Source organism: Pseudophryne corroboree, chromosome 1 (genome assembly GCF_028390025.1).
Source record: "Pseudophryne corroboree isolate aPseCor3 chromosome 1, aPseCor3.hap2, whole genome shotgun sequence".
In the NCBI taxonomy this organism is placed as follows: Eukaryota; Metazoa; Chordata; class Amphibia; order Anura; family Myobatrachidae; genus Pseudophryne; species Pseudophryne corroboree.
Genome location: NC_086444.1, coordinates 963,907,337 through 963,925,544, shown reverse-complemented (window position 1 = coordinate 963,925,544; position 18,208 = coordinate 963,907,337). Strand labels below are relative to the sequence as shown.

The 18,208-nt window shown below is 45.1% G+C and overlaps 1 protein-coding gene across 1 annotated transcript in view; it reads left to right on the top strand.

Annotated features, from left to right (window-relative positions):
- Window positions 1-18,208, top strand: part of RXFP1 (relaxin family peptide receptor 1) — a 589,706-nt gene that overhangs the window by 534,233 nt on the left and 37,265 nt on the right. Inside the window, exon 16 of the mRNA XM_063920473.1 lies at window positions 4,202-4,612. Within this exon, the coding sequence (XP_063776543.1) occupies window positions 4,202-4,612 (411 nt within the window). The remainder of the gene's footprint in view (window positions 1-4,201; window positions 4,613-18,208) is intronic.

Here is an 18,208-nt window from a genome sequence, read left to right as displayed (position 1 = left end):
ACAGATCCAGCGAGCAATAGTTTGCTTTGAAGCAGGAGCACCCAGCTTGTTGGGTGCATGCAGGATAAATAGCGAGTCAGTTTTTCTGACTCCAGCCGTCCTGGAAACATAAATTTTCAAATCCTCCAAGTCCCGAGTAGCCGCAGGCACCACAACAGGTTGGTTCAAATGAAACGCTGATACCACCTTTGGGAGAAATTGGGGACGAGTCCTCAATTCTGCCCTGTCCATATGGAAGATCAGATATGGGCTTTTACATGACAAAGCCGCCAATTCTGACACACGCCTAGCCGAAGCTAAGGCCAACAGCATGACCACCTTCCACGTGAGATACTTTAGCTCCACGGTCTTAAGTGGCTCAAACGAGTGTGATTTCAGGAAATCCAACACAACGTTAAGATCCCAAGGTGCCACTGGAGGCACAAAAGGGGGCTGAATATGCAGCACTCCCTTAACAAACGTCTGAACTTCAGGCAGTGAAGCCAGTTCTTTTTGAAAGAAAATAGATAGGACCGAAATCTGGACCTTTATGGATCCTAATTTTAGGCCCATAGACACTCCTGACTGTAGGAAGTGCAGGAATCGACCCAGCTGGAATTCCTCTGTAGGGGCCTTCCTGGCCTCACACCAAGCAACATATTTTCGCCATATCCGGTGATAATGTTTTGCTGTCACATTTTTCCTAGCCTTTTTAAGCGTAGGAATAACTTCATCTGGAATGCCCTTTTCCGCTAGGATCCGGCGTTCAACCGCCATGCCGTCAAACGCAGCCGTCTTGCCGCCATGCCGTGTAGTAACAGGTCCTGTCTGAGAAGCAGAGGCCAGGGGTCCTCTGAGATCATTTCTTGTAGGTCTGGGTACCAAGTTCTTCTTGGCCAATCCGGAACGATGAGTATAGTTCTTACTCCTCTCTTTCTTACTATCCTCAGTACCTTGGGTATGAGAGGAAGAGGAGGGAACACATAAACCGACTGGTACACCCACGGTGTCACTAGTGCGTCCACAGCTATCGCCTGAAGGTCCCTTGACCTGGCGCAATATTTTTTTAGCTTTTTGTTGAGGCGGGACGCCATCATGTCCACCTGTGGCAGTTCCCAGCGATTTACAATCTGTGTGAAGACTTCTTGATGAAGTCCCCACTCTCCCGGGTGGAGGTCGTGTCTGCTGAGGAAATCTGCTTCCCAGTTGTCCACTCCCGGAATGAACACTGCTGACAGTGCTAGCACGTGATTCTCCGCCCATCGAAGAATCCTTGTGGCTTCTGCCATTGCCATCCTGCTTCTCGTGCCGCCCTGGCGGTTTACATGGGCGACCGCCGTGATGTTGTCTACTGAATCAGTACAGGTTGGTTTTGAAGCAGGGGCTCTGCTTGACTCAGGGCGTTGTAAATGGCCCTTAGTTCCAGTATATTTATGTGTAATGAAGTCTCCAGACTTGACCACTGTCCTTGGAAGTTTCTTCCCTGAGTGACTGCCCCCCATCCTCGGAGGCTTGCATCCGTGGTCACCAGGACCCAGTCCTGTATGCCGAACCTGTGGCCCTCGAGAAGATGAGCACTCTGCAGCCACCACAGCAGAGACACCCTGGCCCTTGGGGACAGGGTGATCAACCGATGCATCTGAAGATGCGATCCGGACCATTTGTCCAACAGATCCCACTGAAAGATCCTTGCATGGAACCTGCCGAAGGGAATTGCTTCGTAAGAAGCCACCATCTTTCCCAGGACTCGCGACACCTGTTTTGGTTTCAGGAGGTCCCTGACCAGAGATGACAATTCCTGGGCCTTCTCCACCGGGAGAAACACCTTCTTCTGTTCTGTGTCCAGAATCATGCCCAGGAAAAGCAGATGCGTCGCAGGAATCAGCTGCGACTTTGGGATATTCAGAATCCAGCCGTGCTGTTGCAACACTTCCTGAGAGAGTGCTACGCTGACCAACAACTGCTCTCTGGACCTCGCCTTTATGAGGAGATCGTCCAAGTACGGGATAATTATAACTCCCTTCTTCCGAAGGAGTATCATCATTTCGGCCATTACCTTGGTAAATATTCTCGGTGCCGTGGAGAGACCAAACGGCAACGTCTGGAATTGGTAATGACAGTCTTGTACCACAAACCTGAGGTATTCCAGGTGAGGTGGGTAAATGGGGACATGCAAGTAAGCATCCTTGATGTCCAGCGACACCAAAAAATCCCCCTCTTCCAGGCTTGCAATAACCGCCCTGAGCAATTCCATTTTGAACTTGAACTTCTTTATATAAGTGTTCAAGGATTTTAAATTCAGGATGGGTCTCACCGAACCGTCCGGTTTCGGTACCACAAACATTGTGGAATAGTAACCCCTGCCCTGTTGAAGGAGGGGGACCTTGATTATCACCTGCTTGGAGGTACAGCTTGTGAATTGCCGCCAGTACTACCTCCCTTTCCCTGGGAGCAGCTGGCAAGGCTGATTTGAGGTAACGGCGAGGGGGAGTCGCCTCGAACTCCAGCTTGTATCCCTGAGATACAATTTGTACAGCCCAGAGATCCACTTGTGAGCGAACCCACTGGTTGCTGAAGTTTCGGAGACGCACCCCCACCGCACCTGGCTCCGCATGTGGAGCCCCAACGTCATGCGGTGGACTTAGTGGAAGCAGGGGAGGATTTTTGTTCCTTCTGTCTTCTGGCTCTGCAAGGGGGACGGGGGCGCGGCTCTGGGAACGGACGATCGAGGTCAGGTCCTGTGTTCGAACCCTCTGGAGCTAATGGTGTCCAGTAGCCTAAGAAGCACAAGCTAGCTGCACGCAGGTAGGTTTGCTTCTCTCCCCTCAGTCCCACGTAGCAGTGAGTCTGTTGCCAGCAGATCTCACTGAAAATAAAAAACCTAACAAATACTTTCTTTTCTAGCAAGCTCAGGAGAGCCCACTAGGAGCACCCAGCTCTGGCCGGGCACAGATTCTAACTGAGGTCTGGAGGAGGGGCATAGAGGGAGGAGCCAGTGCACACCAGATAGTACCTAATCTTTCTTTTAGAGTGCCCAGTCTCCTGCGGAGCCCGTCTATTCCCCATGGTCCTTACGGAGTTCCCAGTATCCACTAGGACGTCAGAGAAAATAAGATCTAATTTGACATTTCTATAATAAAAAAAAAAAAATATTTTATGAGTTTTATTACTCATCACTGTATATGCAGAATAACAAAGCAATTATGGTACAAAAGAATATGCAGTTTTAAAGCTACAATACCATGCAGCTATTTCGTTTTCCACTTTGGCTTTGGAGGACTGAGCAAGAGGACCAATCAGTATCACTTCTTCCATCACTGTGGCATCTCATTGGTTTTTCAGCTTCCCCTGTAGCGATCTGAAACAGCACATAACTCCAGTTATTGGGGGTCATTCCGAGTTCGCTCGTTATTTTTTTCTCGCAACGGAGCGATTAGTCGCTAATGCGCATGCGCGACTGCGCCAAGTAAATTTGCTATGCAGTTAGGTATTTTACTCACGGCATTACGAGGTTTTTTCTTCGTTCTGGTGATCGGAGTGTGATTGACAGGAAGTGGGTGTTTCTGGGCGGAAACAGGCCGTTTTATGGGAGTGTGTGAAAAAACGCTACCGTTTCTGGGAAAAATGCGGGAGTGGCTGGAGAAACGGAGGAGTGTCTGGGCGAACGCTGGGTGTGTTTGTGACGTCAAACCAGGAACGACACTGACTGAACTGATCGCAGATGCCGAGTAAGTCTGGAGCTACTCAGAAACTGCTAAGAAGTGTCTATTCGCAATTCTGCTAATCTTTCGTTCGCAATTTTGATAAGCTAAGATTCACTCCCAGCAGGCGGCGGCTTAGCATGTGCAAAGCTGCTAAAAGCAGCTTGCGTGCGAACAACTCGGAATGACCCCCATTGCCCAGGGCCGTGATATGAACCACTGAGAGGTAACACCCCCCCCCCCCCCCCCCCAAAAAAAAAAAGTGCTGCATAGAGGTACCACACCACCAGGGAGATAAAGAGACAAGTTGGAAACAATCACCATTAGAAGGCAATGTAGCTTTAATGTGCATTCCATTTTTTTTTTAAATACAGCAATATTTGCATTTCTGTATATAAAATGTCTTAATTTCTATTAATGCATGTTTTGTGCTTAGGACCTTTTATTATTATTCAAAGCTGTGGTTAAAAAGTCTATTGTTCTCTTATAATTGTTCTATATGATTATTGTTTGTCCCCCAGGTGCTGATTGTTTGATGGGACTATACTTATTTGTTATTGGATATTATGATCTTAAATACAGAGGTGAATATAACATGAATGCCCAGGCCTGGATGGACAGTACACAGTGTCGCCTGGTTGGATCACTAGCTATACTCTCCACAGAGGTGTCAGTCTTACTTCTTACCTATTTGACTTTGGAAAAGTACATTTGTATTGTATATCCTTTCCGGTGTCTGAAGCCTGGAAAATGCCGGACGATCACAACGCTAATACTTATTTGGATTATTGGTTTTGTTATTGCGTTTATACCCCTCAGCAATGATAATTTTTTCCACAACTACTATGGTACAAATGGGGTCTGCTTCCCACTACACTCTGAGCAACCCGAGAGCACTTCAGCTCAGATCTATTCTGTCATCATCTTCCTCGGTAAGTCATTATGTATACATGCAGATTCAGCCGCAGTTGCACACAGAATATAAGCATGCCACATTTCATTTTAACCAGCAGAAGCTGCTTGTGGATCCTATTAGCATCTCTTTGCAATAAGACACAATAACGGAAAGAGTTGCCAAAAAAAGATGCTTGGCGCTACAGTACTGTGCAAAGGTTTTAGGCAGGTGTGGAAAATATGCTGCAAAGTAAGAATGCTTTAAAAAAAAAAAAAAAAAAAAGAGAAGTGTTAATAGCATTTTGTTATTTGATAAAAATAAACTTAGTGAACAGAAGAGAAATCTAAATCCAATCAATATTTGGTGTGACCACCCGATGCCTTCAAAACAGCATCAATTCTTATACACTTTCACACAGTGGGGCAGATGTACTAACCTGGAGAAGTCGTAAGGAAGTGATAAACCAGTGAGATGTGCAAGGTGATAAAGGCACCAGCCAATCAGCTCCAATATGTAAATTAACAGTTAGGATCTGATTGGCTGGTGCCTTTTATCACCTTGCACATATCACTGGTTTATCACTTCCTTATGCCTTCTCCAGGTTAATAAATCTGCCCCAGTGTTTGAAGGAACTAGGAAGGGAGGTTGTTCCAAACATCTTGGAGGCCTAACCACAGATCTTTTGTAGATGTATACTTGCTCAAATTCTTCTTTCGCTTCATGTGATCCCAGACAGACTCTATGTTGAGATCAGGGTTTTTGACATGTTACACGACCCCCTTTCCATTTGAAAAAACTGACTTAGATTCAAGACGACACTTCCCACATGCTTCCTCAGTCCGTGACACTTCCCACATGCTTCCTCAGTCCGTGACACTTCCCACATGCTTCCTCAGTCCGTGACACTTCCCACATGCTTCCTTAGTCTGTGACACTTCCCACATGCTTCCTCACTGTGCAACTTCCTCACTCCGTGCAACTTCGCCACATGCTAACTCACTCCGTCCAACTTCTCCTCCACATGCTTCCTCACTCCATAAAACTTCCACACATGCTTCCTCACTCCGTCCAACTTCCACACATGCTTCCTCACTCCATGCAACTTCCCACATGTTCTTCCTCACCCCATGGAACTTCCCCACATGCTTCCTCACTCTATACAACTTCCACACTTCGTGCAACTTCTTCACATGCTTCCTCACTCCATGCAATTTCTTCATTCTACCTCACTCGACACAACTCGCATCCTCTCTTCATACAAGGTGCACACAAATCACACTTTCACTGATAGCTCACAAGTATAAGAATATGGTACAGGTTTGGTGTTCAAATCCCTTTTCTCTTACATCCTAGAGGATACTGGGGTCCATTTAGTACCATTATTTTATTTATTTATTTATTTACAGTTTCTTGTATAGCACAGCAAATTCCGTTGCGCTTTACAACTGGACACAATTAGAAGACAAAACTGGGTAAAAACAGACAGACATAGAGGTAGGAAGGCCCTGCTCGCAAGCTTACAATCTATAGGGAAATAGGCATAGATACACAAGGATAGATGCTATCTATTGCGTAATGGTCCACCAGATTTCTAGGTTCTTAATGGGTTGTATGATATGATCACCCCGCAATGTTGGCCAAGTGTCAGGAGGGTGTGAGAGTAAAGAAAGACAAAATGTGATGTTATGTATACTGTACGGAGAGGATGTAATTAGATAGGGAAGCACTGAAGTGTATGTGGGTGGGTCTGGAATTTGATAGGCTTGTCTGAAGAGGTGAGTTTTCAGGGAACGTTTAAAGGTTTGTAGACTAGAGGCGAGTCTTATTGTGCGTGGGAGGGCATTCCACAGAGTGGGTGAAGCCCAGATAAAGTCCTGTAATTTTGAGTGTGAACAAGTAATGCGTGTGGATGAGAGACGTAGATCTTGTGCAGAGCGGAGGTCGGGTAGGGAGATATTTTGAGATGAGTGAAGAGATGTATGTTGGTGCAGTTTGGTTAATAGCCTTGTATGTCAGTAAAAGTATTTTATATTTAATACGGTAGAATACCGGTAACCAATGGAGGGACTGACAGAGCGGATATGCAGATGGGGTATAGACGGGTCCACTAGAAGCCATGGGCACTTTAAAAATTTGATAGTGTGGGCTGGCTCCTCCCTCTATGCCCCTCCTACCAAACTCAGTTTAGAAAATGTGCATGGAGGAGCCGGTCACGCTAAAGGAAGCTCCTGAAGAGTTTTCTGTGTTTATTTTCTATGTTTGTTATTTTCAGGCAGGGTTGGTTGGCACCAGCCTGCCTGCTTTGTGGGACTTAGAGGGGGGAACGGCGAGAACTCTTGAAGGGTTAATGGTCCCGTTCCCCGCTACTGATCTCCTGAGGGAACTATTCGCAAGCCCCACCACGGCGAGCATACACTCCCGCAGCACGCCGCCACACCTAACAGAGCCAGAAAAATGAAGAGTGATGTGTATTGAGCCGGCATCCCAGTTAGCGGGGCACTGGCCATTATGGCGGCACGGGGGTGCGGAGATGCACGGCTTTTAGACAGGCGGAATGCGTCTCCAGACACGGGGTAATTCTGAGTTGATCGCAGCAAGTTTGTTAGCAAATGGGCAAAACCATGTGCACTGGATCGGGGGGGGGGGGGGGGGGGGGGGCAGATATAACATTTGCAGAGAGAGTTAGATTTGGGTGGGTTATTTTGTTTCTGTGCAGGGTAAATACTGGCTGCTTTATTTTTACACTGCAATTTTGATTTCAGTTTGAATACACCCCACCCAAATCTAACTCTCTCTGCACATGTTATATCTGCCCCTCCTGCAGTGCACATGGTTTTGCCCAATTGCTAACAAAATTGCTGCTGTGATCAACTCAGAATTAGGCCCACAGTACACAACTGCATCTCAGTACACTCTACACAGTACCCAAACTGGAAAAAAACTGCCTTAAAATGGTTCTGCTCCATTTTAAGCACAAAAATTACCTCAGGCAATATAAAAAAAAAAAGCAGGAAGACAGTGCACCATTGAAGGGGCAGGGCTTCACTATGAGAGGATCCAGCAGGTCACCAGCTCCATTTTCCCTCTGCAGTGGCCACAGACACTGACTGACAGGGATGCAAAGCTCCTCCGGTGTGACTCCAAATTACCTCAGCAGTACCAGGGGGTCATAGCAGGGGGGGAGCGACTATTAGTGTACTAAGTCCCCTACCAGGGTACTTAGTGTGTGACCCAGCTAAGCTTGGTATTAGTGGTAAGGGCACGGTGGGGGCTGGCTCCAAACAACTCTGTGTCTCCCTGAAGGGCTCTTTGTGGATTACTTGTGCTTAACCTTTTCCTGTGTCTGTGTGCTGTCACATTTACATTATGTCAGGCAAAGAGTATGTTTCTTGTACAGTGGAGTGTTCCTCTTCACCAGGGGACCCACTACTGGGTACTCAGGGTTCACAGAATAGGAGGCCTGAACCGGAGTGGGTTAATTCTCTTAAAGGAATGATCTCCACTCTTTCTACAAAATTGTCCTGCAATGAGAAAGAGACGCAATACTTAAAACAGACTGTGGATGAGTTTATGAAGAGACTCAGTCCCCAAAACGGCGTCTCAATCCCCTCCCATTTGTCCGCAAAAGCGATCTCTGGCCCATATCCCGCAGTCTGACTCTGACAGGTCAGACATGGAGGAGTGGGAGGTGGACTCCGAGGGGGGGATGCAGCTCTGTCACAGGGAATAGAGGCTCTTATAGAGGCTATCAGAGATGTTCTGCATATTCCTGATAAGGTGTCAGGAGTGTGAGGAATCTTATTTTAATGTAAAAAGAAGTCCTAAATTACTTTTCCTGTGTCAAAGGAATTAAATACCCTGTTTGAAGAACCAAACACTGAACAACATCACCAAACAGGTAATTTCAACTTTAAACTTGACATTTATTTTGTACTGTCTGGACATGGCTACTAATAACAGATGCACAGACACAATTCATAAAGCTATGTGTGTAAATGCTAGGAGCTTAGGAGACAAAATTCCAGAGCTAATTGCGATAATGACAAGGGATCACCTGGATATTGTCGCAGTTACTGAGTCATGGTGCAATGAGAATCATGACTGGGACATAGCTATACCAGGATACAATTTATTTAGGAAGGATAGAATGGGAAGAATAGGAAGAGGGGTAGCAATGTATGTGAAAAAAAAGCATAAATGCTACTTTAATACAAAATGTTGAGGACAAAACTGAGGCCCTTTGGGTCACCACAGAAACCGGGGAGAAGGACATTATTCGCATTGGGGTGATCTATAGACCACCAGGCCAGGGTCAGGATTTGGACAGGAACCTATTGTTTGATAACACAAAAATGGCTTTTAAAGGGAGAAGTCATAATCATGGGGGACTTTAATTTACCTGATGTAAATTGGGAGGGGTCCTTTGCAAGTTCAGCTACAAGTGGCAAGTTTCTAAATTCCTTACAGGGAGCATCTCTCAAGCAATTGGTGAGGTAGCCCACTCGCAAAGACTCAATATTAGATTTAATTCTTACAAATGGTGACAGGATATCAGACATATATGTGGGTGAGCAGCTTGGATCCAGTGATCATCAAGCAATATAGTTTAGTATAAAGACAGGATCCAACTCCTGTCACACAAAAACAAAGGTGTTGGATTTTAGAAATGCTTCCAAAAATGGAAGGATGTTTAAGTGATTCATTGGCGGACTGGAGGAACTTGGAAGGGGTACAGGAGAGGTGGGAAAAACTGAAAAGTGCAATACTAAGGGCAACAGACCTTTGTATCAAAAGGGTTAGGAAAAGCACCAAGAAAAGGAAGCCAGTGTGTTTCACAAAATAAGTTTCAACTAGTATGAAAGCAAAAAAGATGGCTTTAAGGAAATACAAACAGACTCAAAATAATAATGACAAAGAGGTGTATCTTGACAGACGGAAGGATGCTAAGAAAGTGATCAGACGTGCAAAGGCAGAAGCTGAGGAGAAAATGGCCCAGTCAGTAGATAAAGGGGGCAAATGGAGGAATAATAAGACTTAAGACAGAGAGTGAGAATTTGGTGGAGGAAGACAAGGCAATAGCAGATCACCTAAATAATAATTTTTGCTCAGTATTTACTACAGAAGGAGAAGGGAAGGGGCCAGAGTTAAGTTGCAAGGACATTCATAAAACTAAGGTAGCTGAAAGTACATATACAGAGGAGAAGGTCCTAACTGAACTTTCAAAACTAAAAGTGGATAAATCAATGGGGCCAGATGGGATACACCCAAGGACACTAAAAGATGTGCTGGTGGCACCATTAACAGAATTAGTTAACCAGTCACTAAATACAGGTGCGATTCCAGAGTACTGGAAAAGAGCGAATGTAGTTCCACTGTACAAAAGTGGAAGCAAGTAACTACAGACCAGTAAGCCTTACATCAGTAGTAGGGAAAGTAATGAAAAAACTACTAAAATAAAGAGTTGTGGAATATCTTAAATCAAATAACTTGCAGGATCCAAAACAGCATGGATTTACTGGTGGGAGATCATGCCAAACAAATCTTATTGACTTTTTTGACTCTGTGATGAAAATAATAGATTAAGGGGGAGCTGTAGATGTAGCATATCTAGACTTTAGTAAGGCATTTGACACTGTCCCACATCGCAGACTGCTAAATAAACTTGCAAGTGTGGGGGTGGATTATAAAATAGTTAAATGGATAAGAAACTGGTTGCAGGATAGGAAACAGACAGTTGTAGTAAATGGAGTGCAATCTATGGAGGGAAATGTTACCAGTGGAGTACCCCAGGGATCTGTACTCGGACCAGTTCTATTTAATATCTTTGGTGAGATTGCAAATGGTATTGAAAGGAAAGTATGCCTTTTTGCAGATGATACAAAGATATGCAACAGGGTAGACACACCAGGAGGGGTAAAACAAATGATTGATGACCTAGCTAGACTTGAAAAATGGTCAAGAACATGGCAACTACAGTTTAATGCTAAAAAATGCAAAATCATGCACTTGGGTCTCAAAAACCCAAAGGCTAAATATAGTATCAAGGGTACTATAATGGAAACTACTGAGGAGGAAAGGGATTTAGGAGTCACTATTTCAAGTGACTTAAAGGCAGGAAAGCAATGCAACAAAGCAATGAGAAAGGCAAGTCAGATGCTTGGTTGCATAGGAAGAGGAATCAGTAGCAGGAAAAGAGAAGTAATAATGCCACTGTATAGGTCATTGGTGCGGCCTCATCTGGAATACTGTGTCCAGTTCTGGAGACCATATCTCCAGAAGGATATAAATACATTAGAGAGTGTACAAAGTAGGGCAACTAAAATGGTGCATGGCCTACATCACAAAACTTACCCGGAAAGGCTAAAAGATCTTAACATGTATAGTATGGAGGAGAGAAGGGAAAGGGGAGACATGATAGAAACTTTCAAATATACCAAAGGTTTTCACAAAGTTCAGGAGGGAAACATTCTTCAAAGGAAGAGAAGTATTAGAACTCGAGGACATATGCTGAAACTGGAGGGAGGCAGGTTCAGGGGAAATTTAAGGAAAAATTACTTCACAGAAAGGGTAGTGGATAAGTGGAACAGTCTCCCATCAGAGGTGGTAGAGGCTAAGACTGTAGAGCAATTTAAACATGCTTGAGATAGGCATATGAATATCTTTACAAAGAATTAAGGTTCAAAAAGGGTTGAGATTATTTAAAGGATAAAAAGTAAAAGGAGCAGACTAGATGGGCCAAGTGGTTCTTATCTGCCGTCAAATTCTCTGTTTCTATGTTTAATCCTGATAAGAAGTTTCAGATCCCTAAAAGGTTGCTCTCATCTTTTCCTTTTCCTGTGGATAGGGAAAAATGGGAAAATCCACTGATAGTGGACGCATCAGTCTCTAGGCTGTCACGTAAAATTGTACTGCCTGTTCCTGGTGCAGCCTCCCTGAAAGACACGGCTGATTGTAAAATTGAGACTACACTGAAATCATTGTACACAGTTGCTGGGGTGGCCCAAAGACCCACTGTTGCATGTGCGTGGATCACTAAAGCCATTGCTAAATAGTCATGTAACCTAATTGAGGGGGGTATGTTGTCTTACTCCTGCAGCATATACAGGACTCTGCGAACTTTATGGTTGAAGCTATAAAGGAAATAGGAATGCTTAACGCACGCACCACCACTACGGCAGTGTCGGCAAGCAGAGGCTTGTGGCTACACCAGTGGACTGCTGACGCGGACTCCAGGAAAGATGTAGAAGGCCTACCATTCACAGGAGAGGCCTCGTTTGGAGATGAATTAGACAAATGGATCTCCACAGCTACTGCGGGTAAGTCTACGTATCTTCTTTCCGTAGCCCCCTCAACCAAGAAGACTTATTTAGCTTCTAAGTTACAGTCCTTTCAGACGGCAAGTTCAAGGGCAAATCCAGAGGTGCTTCTATGTCCTCCAGCGGCGCAAGAGGTAAACCACGCAAACCAGCAACAGCAGGTGCTCAGGAACAGAGCTCAGGCTCTGCTTCCTCAAAGCCTTCAGCATGACGGTGGACCAAAATGCATGGAAGGCTGTCAGGTGGGAGCCCGACTACAATTCTTCAGTTAGATTTGGTCAAATTCGTGCCAGGATCCCTGGGTCATAGATCTTATTTCCCAGGGCTACAGACTGGAGTTCCAAAAGCTCCCACCTCACAGATTCTTCAAATCAGGCTTGCCAGTTTCACAAGAGGCAAGTATAACTTTACAGCATTCCATCCAAAAACTGGTTCAGACTCAGGTCATTGTTCCAGTTCCACCTCATCTACTACACAAGGGGTACTATTCCAACTTGTTCGTAGTACCGAAGCCGGACGGTGCAGTAAGACCAATTCTGAACCCAAGTCTTTGAACCCGTACTTATGAGTGTTCAAATTCAAGATGGAGTCTCTGAGAGCGGTGATCTCAGGACTGGAGGAGGGGGAATTCCTAGTGTCTCTGGAATGCGTACTTTCATATTCCGATCTGGCCACTTCATCAGGCTTATCTCAGGTTTGTACTGCAGGACTGTCACTACTAGTTCCAGGCCTTGCCATTTGGTCTCTCCACAGCACCAAGGGTGTTCACCAAGGTGATGGCAGAGATGATGTTTCTACTCCGCAAACAGGGAGTGAACATAGGGGGTCATTCCGAGTTGTTCGTTCGTCATATTTTTCTCGCAACGGAGCGATTAGTCGCTAATGCGCATGCGCAATGTCCGCAGTGCGACTGCGCCAAGTAAATTTGCTATGCAGTTAGGTATTTTACTCACGGCATTACAAGGTTTTTTCTTCATTCTGGTGATTGTAATGTGATTGACAGGAAGTGGGTGTTTCTGGGCGGAAACTGGCCGTTTTATGGGTGTGTGCGAAAAAACGCTACAGTTTCTGGGAAAAACGCGGGAGTGGCTGGAGAAACGGAGGAGTGTCTGGGCGAACGCTGGGAGTGTTTGTGACGTCAAACCAGGAACGAAACTGACTGAACTGATCGCAGTTGCCGAGTAAGTGTGGAGCTACTCAGAAACTGCTAAGAAGTGTCTATTCGCAATTTTGCTAATCTTTCGTTCGCAATTTTGATAAGCTAAGATTCACTCCCAGTAGGCGGCGGCTTAGCGTGTGCAAAGCTGCTAAAAGCAGCTTGCGAGCGAACAACTCGGAATGAGGGCCATTATTCCATACCTTTTATCTCCTGATAAAAGCGCCGTCCAGGGAAAGGTTGCTGGACAGCATTGCTCTCTCAACCAAACTCCTCCAAGATCACGGGTGGATTCTGAACCTTCCGAAATCTCACCTAGAGCCAACACGGAGGCTCCCATTCCTGGGATTGATACTGTACACGGAGTCACAAAAGATGTTCCTTCTGTTGGAAAAGGCATTGGTAATCCAGTCGATGGTTCGGGATGTCCTGAAGCCAGCCTGGGTGTCGGTGCATCTGTGCATTCATCTTCAGGGGAAAATGGTGGCCTCTTATGAGGCACTTCAATACAGGTTTCATGCAAGACCCTTCCAGCTCGATCTGTTGGACAAATGGTCCGGATCGCATCTTCACATGCACCAAAGGATCCGTCTGTTGCCAAAGGCCAAGATCTCCCTTCTGTGGTGGCTACAGTCTTCTCACCTCGTCGCAGGATGGAGGTTCTGGATTCTGTTAACCACAGATGCAAGCCTCAGAGGTTGTCACTCAGGGGGTGCAGTTTCAGGGAAGATGGTCAAGTCAGGAAGTCATCCTTCCAATCAACAGACAAGTTGATGGGGATATCCACATATCGACATGATGGCCTCTCATCTCAACAAGAAGCTAAGGTGGTATTGTTCCATGTCGAGAGGCCCACAGGTGGTAGCGATAGACGCCCTGACAACTCCATGGGTCTATCAGGTGGTGTACGTGTTTCCTCCACTTCCTCTGATCCCAAGAATTCTATAACAAATAAAAAGGGAAAAGGGTCAAGCAATACTCAATGCTCCGGACTGGCCAAGAAGGGCCTGGTATGCGGACCTTCTGTAGATGCTCCGTGGCCTCTACCTCTTTGCGAGGATCTTTTGCAACAGAGCCCGTTCGTCTATCAGGACTTACCGCGGCTACATTTGACGGCATGGAAGTTGAACAGCTGATTTTAGCCTGGAGAGGGATCCCTAACCAGATTATCCTGACTATGATCCAAGCCAGGAACAGGGTGATGTCTAAGCATTACCATTGTATTTGGAAGAAATACGTCTCTTGGTGTGAGAGCAGAAATTATTCTGCGGTGGAATTTCATCTTGGACATGTCCTGCTTTTTCTGCAGGCAGGTGTGGATGTGGGCCTGCGTCTGGGCTCCATAAAAGTCCAGATTTCGCCCTTGTCCATTTTCTTTCAGAAACAATTGGCTTCTCTCCCTGAGGTCCAGACGTTTTTGAAAGGTGTTCTGCACATCCAACCTCCCTTTGTGCCTCCCACGACACCTTGGTATTTCAATGTGGTGCTGCAGTTCCTCCAATCGGACTGGTTTGAACCGTTACAGGAGGTGGACGTAAAATATCTTACATGGAAGACCGTCACACTGTTGGCCTTGGCTTCAGCAAGATGTGCGTCGGAGCTGGGGGCTTTGTCTCACAAAAGTCCCTATTTAATTTTCCATGAGGACAGAGCTGAACTCAGAACTCGTCAGCAATTTCTTCCTAAAGTGGTGTCCGCATTTCACATCAACCAACCTATTGTGGTTCCGGTTGTCACCGACACCTCTGCTACTTCAAAGTCTTTGGATGTTTAGGGCTTTGAAGGTGTACGTGAAAAGAACAGCTCATCACAGAAAGACGGACTCGCTGTTTGTGCTTTATGATCCCAATAAGATTGGGTGTCCTGCTTCAAAGCAGACAATTGCACGCTGGATCAGACTTACTATCCAGCATGCTTATTCCACGGCAAGGTTGTTATGTCCAAAATCTGTACAGGCCCACTCTACTAGGTCGGTGGATTCTTCCTGGGCAGCTGCCCGGGGTGTCTCTGCTTTACAGCTCTGCCGAGCAGCTACTTGGTCAGGTTCTAACACATTTGCTAAGTTTTACAAGTTTGATACTTTGGCCTCTGAGGACCTTCAGTTTGGTCATTCAGTTCTTCAGGAACCTCAGCACTCTCCTACCCGGTTTGGGAGCTTTGGTACATCCCCATGGTACTAAATGGACCCCAGTATTCTCTAGGACGTAAGAAAAATTAGTTTTTTAATTCCCTACCGGTAAATCCTTTTCTCGTAATCCGTAGAGGATACTGGGCGCCCGCCCGGTGCTTCGTTCTTCCTGCACTGTTACTTGGTTAAGTAATGTTGGTTCAGCTGTTGCTGTTCCTGTTTCAAGTTTGGATAGCTTGGCTTTCCTCTTGTTGTGTGTGCTGGTTCGGAATCTCACCACAATCCTTTTATATCCTTATCTCAAAGTATGTCCGTCTCCTCGGGCAGTTTCCTAGACTGAGTCTGGTAGGCGGGGCATAGAGGGAGGTGGACCCGTTTATAGCCCATGGTACTAAATGGACCCCAGTATCCTCTACGGATTACGAGAAAAGGATTTACCGGTAGGTAATTGAAATCCTGTTTTTAAGAAAAAGTATTTTAGAAGTAAGTGTCTATGGAGGTTGTACAGGAAGGCGAACGGGCAGGATTGATCAGTGACAGAGGGTCTGGATAGAGTGGAGGGTGGGATGGGAACGGACATATACATTGTGGTTCATTAGGATATATTTTGGTACTTTTAAGGCTAGCAACAGCCTAAATGTAATTCTGTCTGGTATTACCTATTTTTAACTGTGTGTGTGTGTGTGTGTGTGTGTGTGTGTGTGTGTGTTGTATTCATTATACAGGACAAATATTATGATTTAATTCATTAGAATTATTAACAAGTGAAGTACTAATTTAGAAGACTTTAGGCGATATTTGAAGTGCTACCACTTTACTTTGTACCTGCACCTAAATACATCACTTCCCCTGGTATTAATTCTAATAACTCATGCAGTTGCATCATGAAGTGGTTGTGATTAAATGAAGCTACAAATTCTTGAATTTGTTGGATGGTGACTTGTGATTGTTCCGTTGATAAAGCAAGAAAGCAATGTGAGGAATGCAATGCAACAGGATGAAGTGGCATGCATTTCAGGAAATTACAAATAGACAATTAGACAGTAGGAAATACCATGCAACTTTCCAACAAAACAGTGCACCAATTTTCATACATGTTGAAACAAATTGCAGTGGTGTATGTAAAAAATGATGAAATTGGATGTAAAATGGAGCAATCTTTATAGCTTCATAAATATTTGCAATGTTAAGTAACAAGCAAAGTCAGTATATCTGTAGGCTAAGCTTCAATAAATAATCTCATAAATGTCTGCTGCAAAGATGATGAGAAGAACTTTGCTGTAAATTTCATAACTAAAACTTTCTGACTGTGCCAAAATGATAAAGGGGTCAGAGTTGAGTCCCCAGCAGTACTTGCACAGCTCTTCATGTACATCTTCTGAAGGCTTTAGTAGTTTCACTTCTGAAGTCAAGTTAAAACCGTAATCTTTACAGTAGCTTTAAAAGGAATTTATTGATTAGTATCTGGATAGGTTATCATATGGGCAAGCAGGAAAAGGGCCCCAAAGACTGAGAGAGCTGGAGTGGGATTATCTTGGGAGCGAGATAACCAAATGTAACCCCACTATGCATAGAGAACATAAGAGACTGCTAGTTTATCAGGAGAATGCAGGTAAGGTACAGAGGCATATCATTAGCATGAATGTGCATTTCAATGCATGCAGAACTCTCACCAATATACAATTTCTATTATATTATGTCAAATAAACATTGAACTTGGGAAAATAAATACTGAGTTATATAAAAGGTCTAAAAAAAGCAACAACAGTACATATACAGTATATATAGATATTGGTTTGGCTAATTTCACACAAGATCTGTAGTAGCTTCAGCTACCCATGATGTATGCCCGCTGTATTTCAATTATGCATAACATGAAAAAAAACACTGCCAAATTTCATGGTTGAACACAGCATTTTACAGAGCTGCGATATGTCTGGTGATACAATCTCTGAAATCCACTTTTGCTTTGATGAACAAGAGGGGATCTAGTTCTAGGCTGATATATTTTCATTTTAATCTGATACAGCAGATAATAAGAGTGTACAAGAGCAACCACTTTCTTCACATATTATCTCCTGGAGATCACTCACCGCTTTCAGATGCCAGGTCGCACCCGGTAATTGGAAACAGGTCCTTCCCGGGTGCAACCCGGCATTGGACGCTTTCACACTGGCTTCCCGACCCGGCAATATGCCTGGTCATGTTGCCATCGGGGGCAAGGACAGAGGTGGCATTGGGGGCAGGAGTGGAGCTGGGAGATGAGATCATCTCCACGCCGCCTGTGCCTAAACTGTGACCGGGTCCCGGGTCGCATCGACCTAGCAACCCGTTCACACTACACCTTACCCAGGAATAACCCTTCTTTATTCCGGGGTTGAAATACCGGGTCAGGTGACCCCGGAATTCGAGACTGACTCCTTTCACATCGTACAGCGACCCGTGTTGACCTGGCAATATACCGGGTCGATACCAGGTTATTTGTGTGGTGTGAAAGGGGTATCAATATGTTAGGAATGTAGGAGGACGTCGAGTGTATTCTACACCACAAGTTTCCCACTAGCCACTGCTGGCTCCGGATGAAGATAAGCAATTTTTGGCTGCCATTAAAAAAAAAAATATGACTCTAATGGTTTAATTAGTGCAGTTAGGTTACTGGTTAGAAGTAAGTGGTCTATGGTTCTATATATTTGGGTTAGTGATGGTGTTTTCTCTTGCCTGTACTCAGTGTCAGTCTGGGACATGAAGGGCCCATCAGGGGAATGCAGTTGTAGGGGCCCATGTTTAAGGGTGAGGCCAGGCACCACAGAGGTTCGGCCAACCATTAGAGACTGCATGGACCCTATATATATATATATATATATATATAAAAAATATATATATATATATATATCTCCTATATAATAGCCCTGTGACTCGGTGCCTGGCCCTCTAATGCTGGGTGGAGTCACAGCGGTGGGCGGAGTCACACAGCCCGCCCACCACATGTGCAGCAAGTATCTGCTCCTGCTGTCTGTTCATCTACCCCCTCCA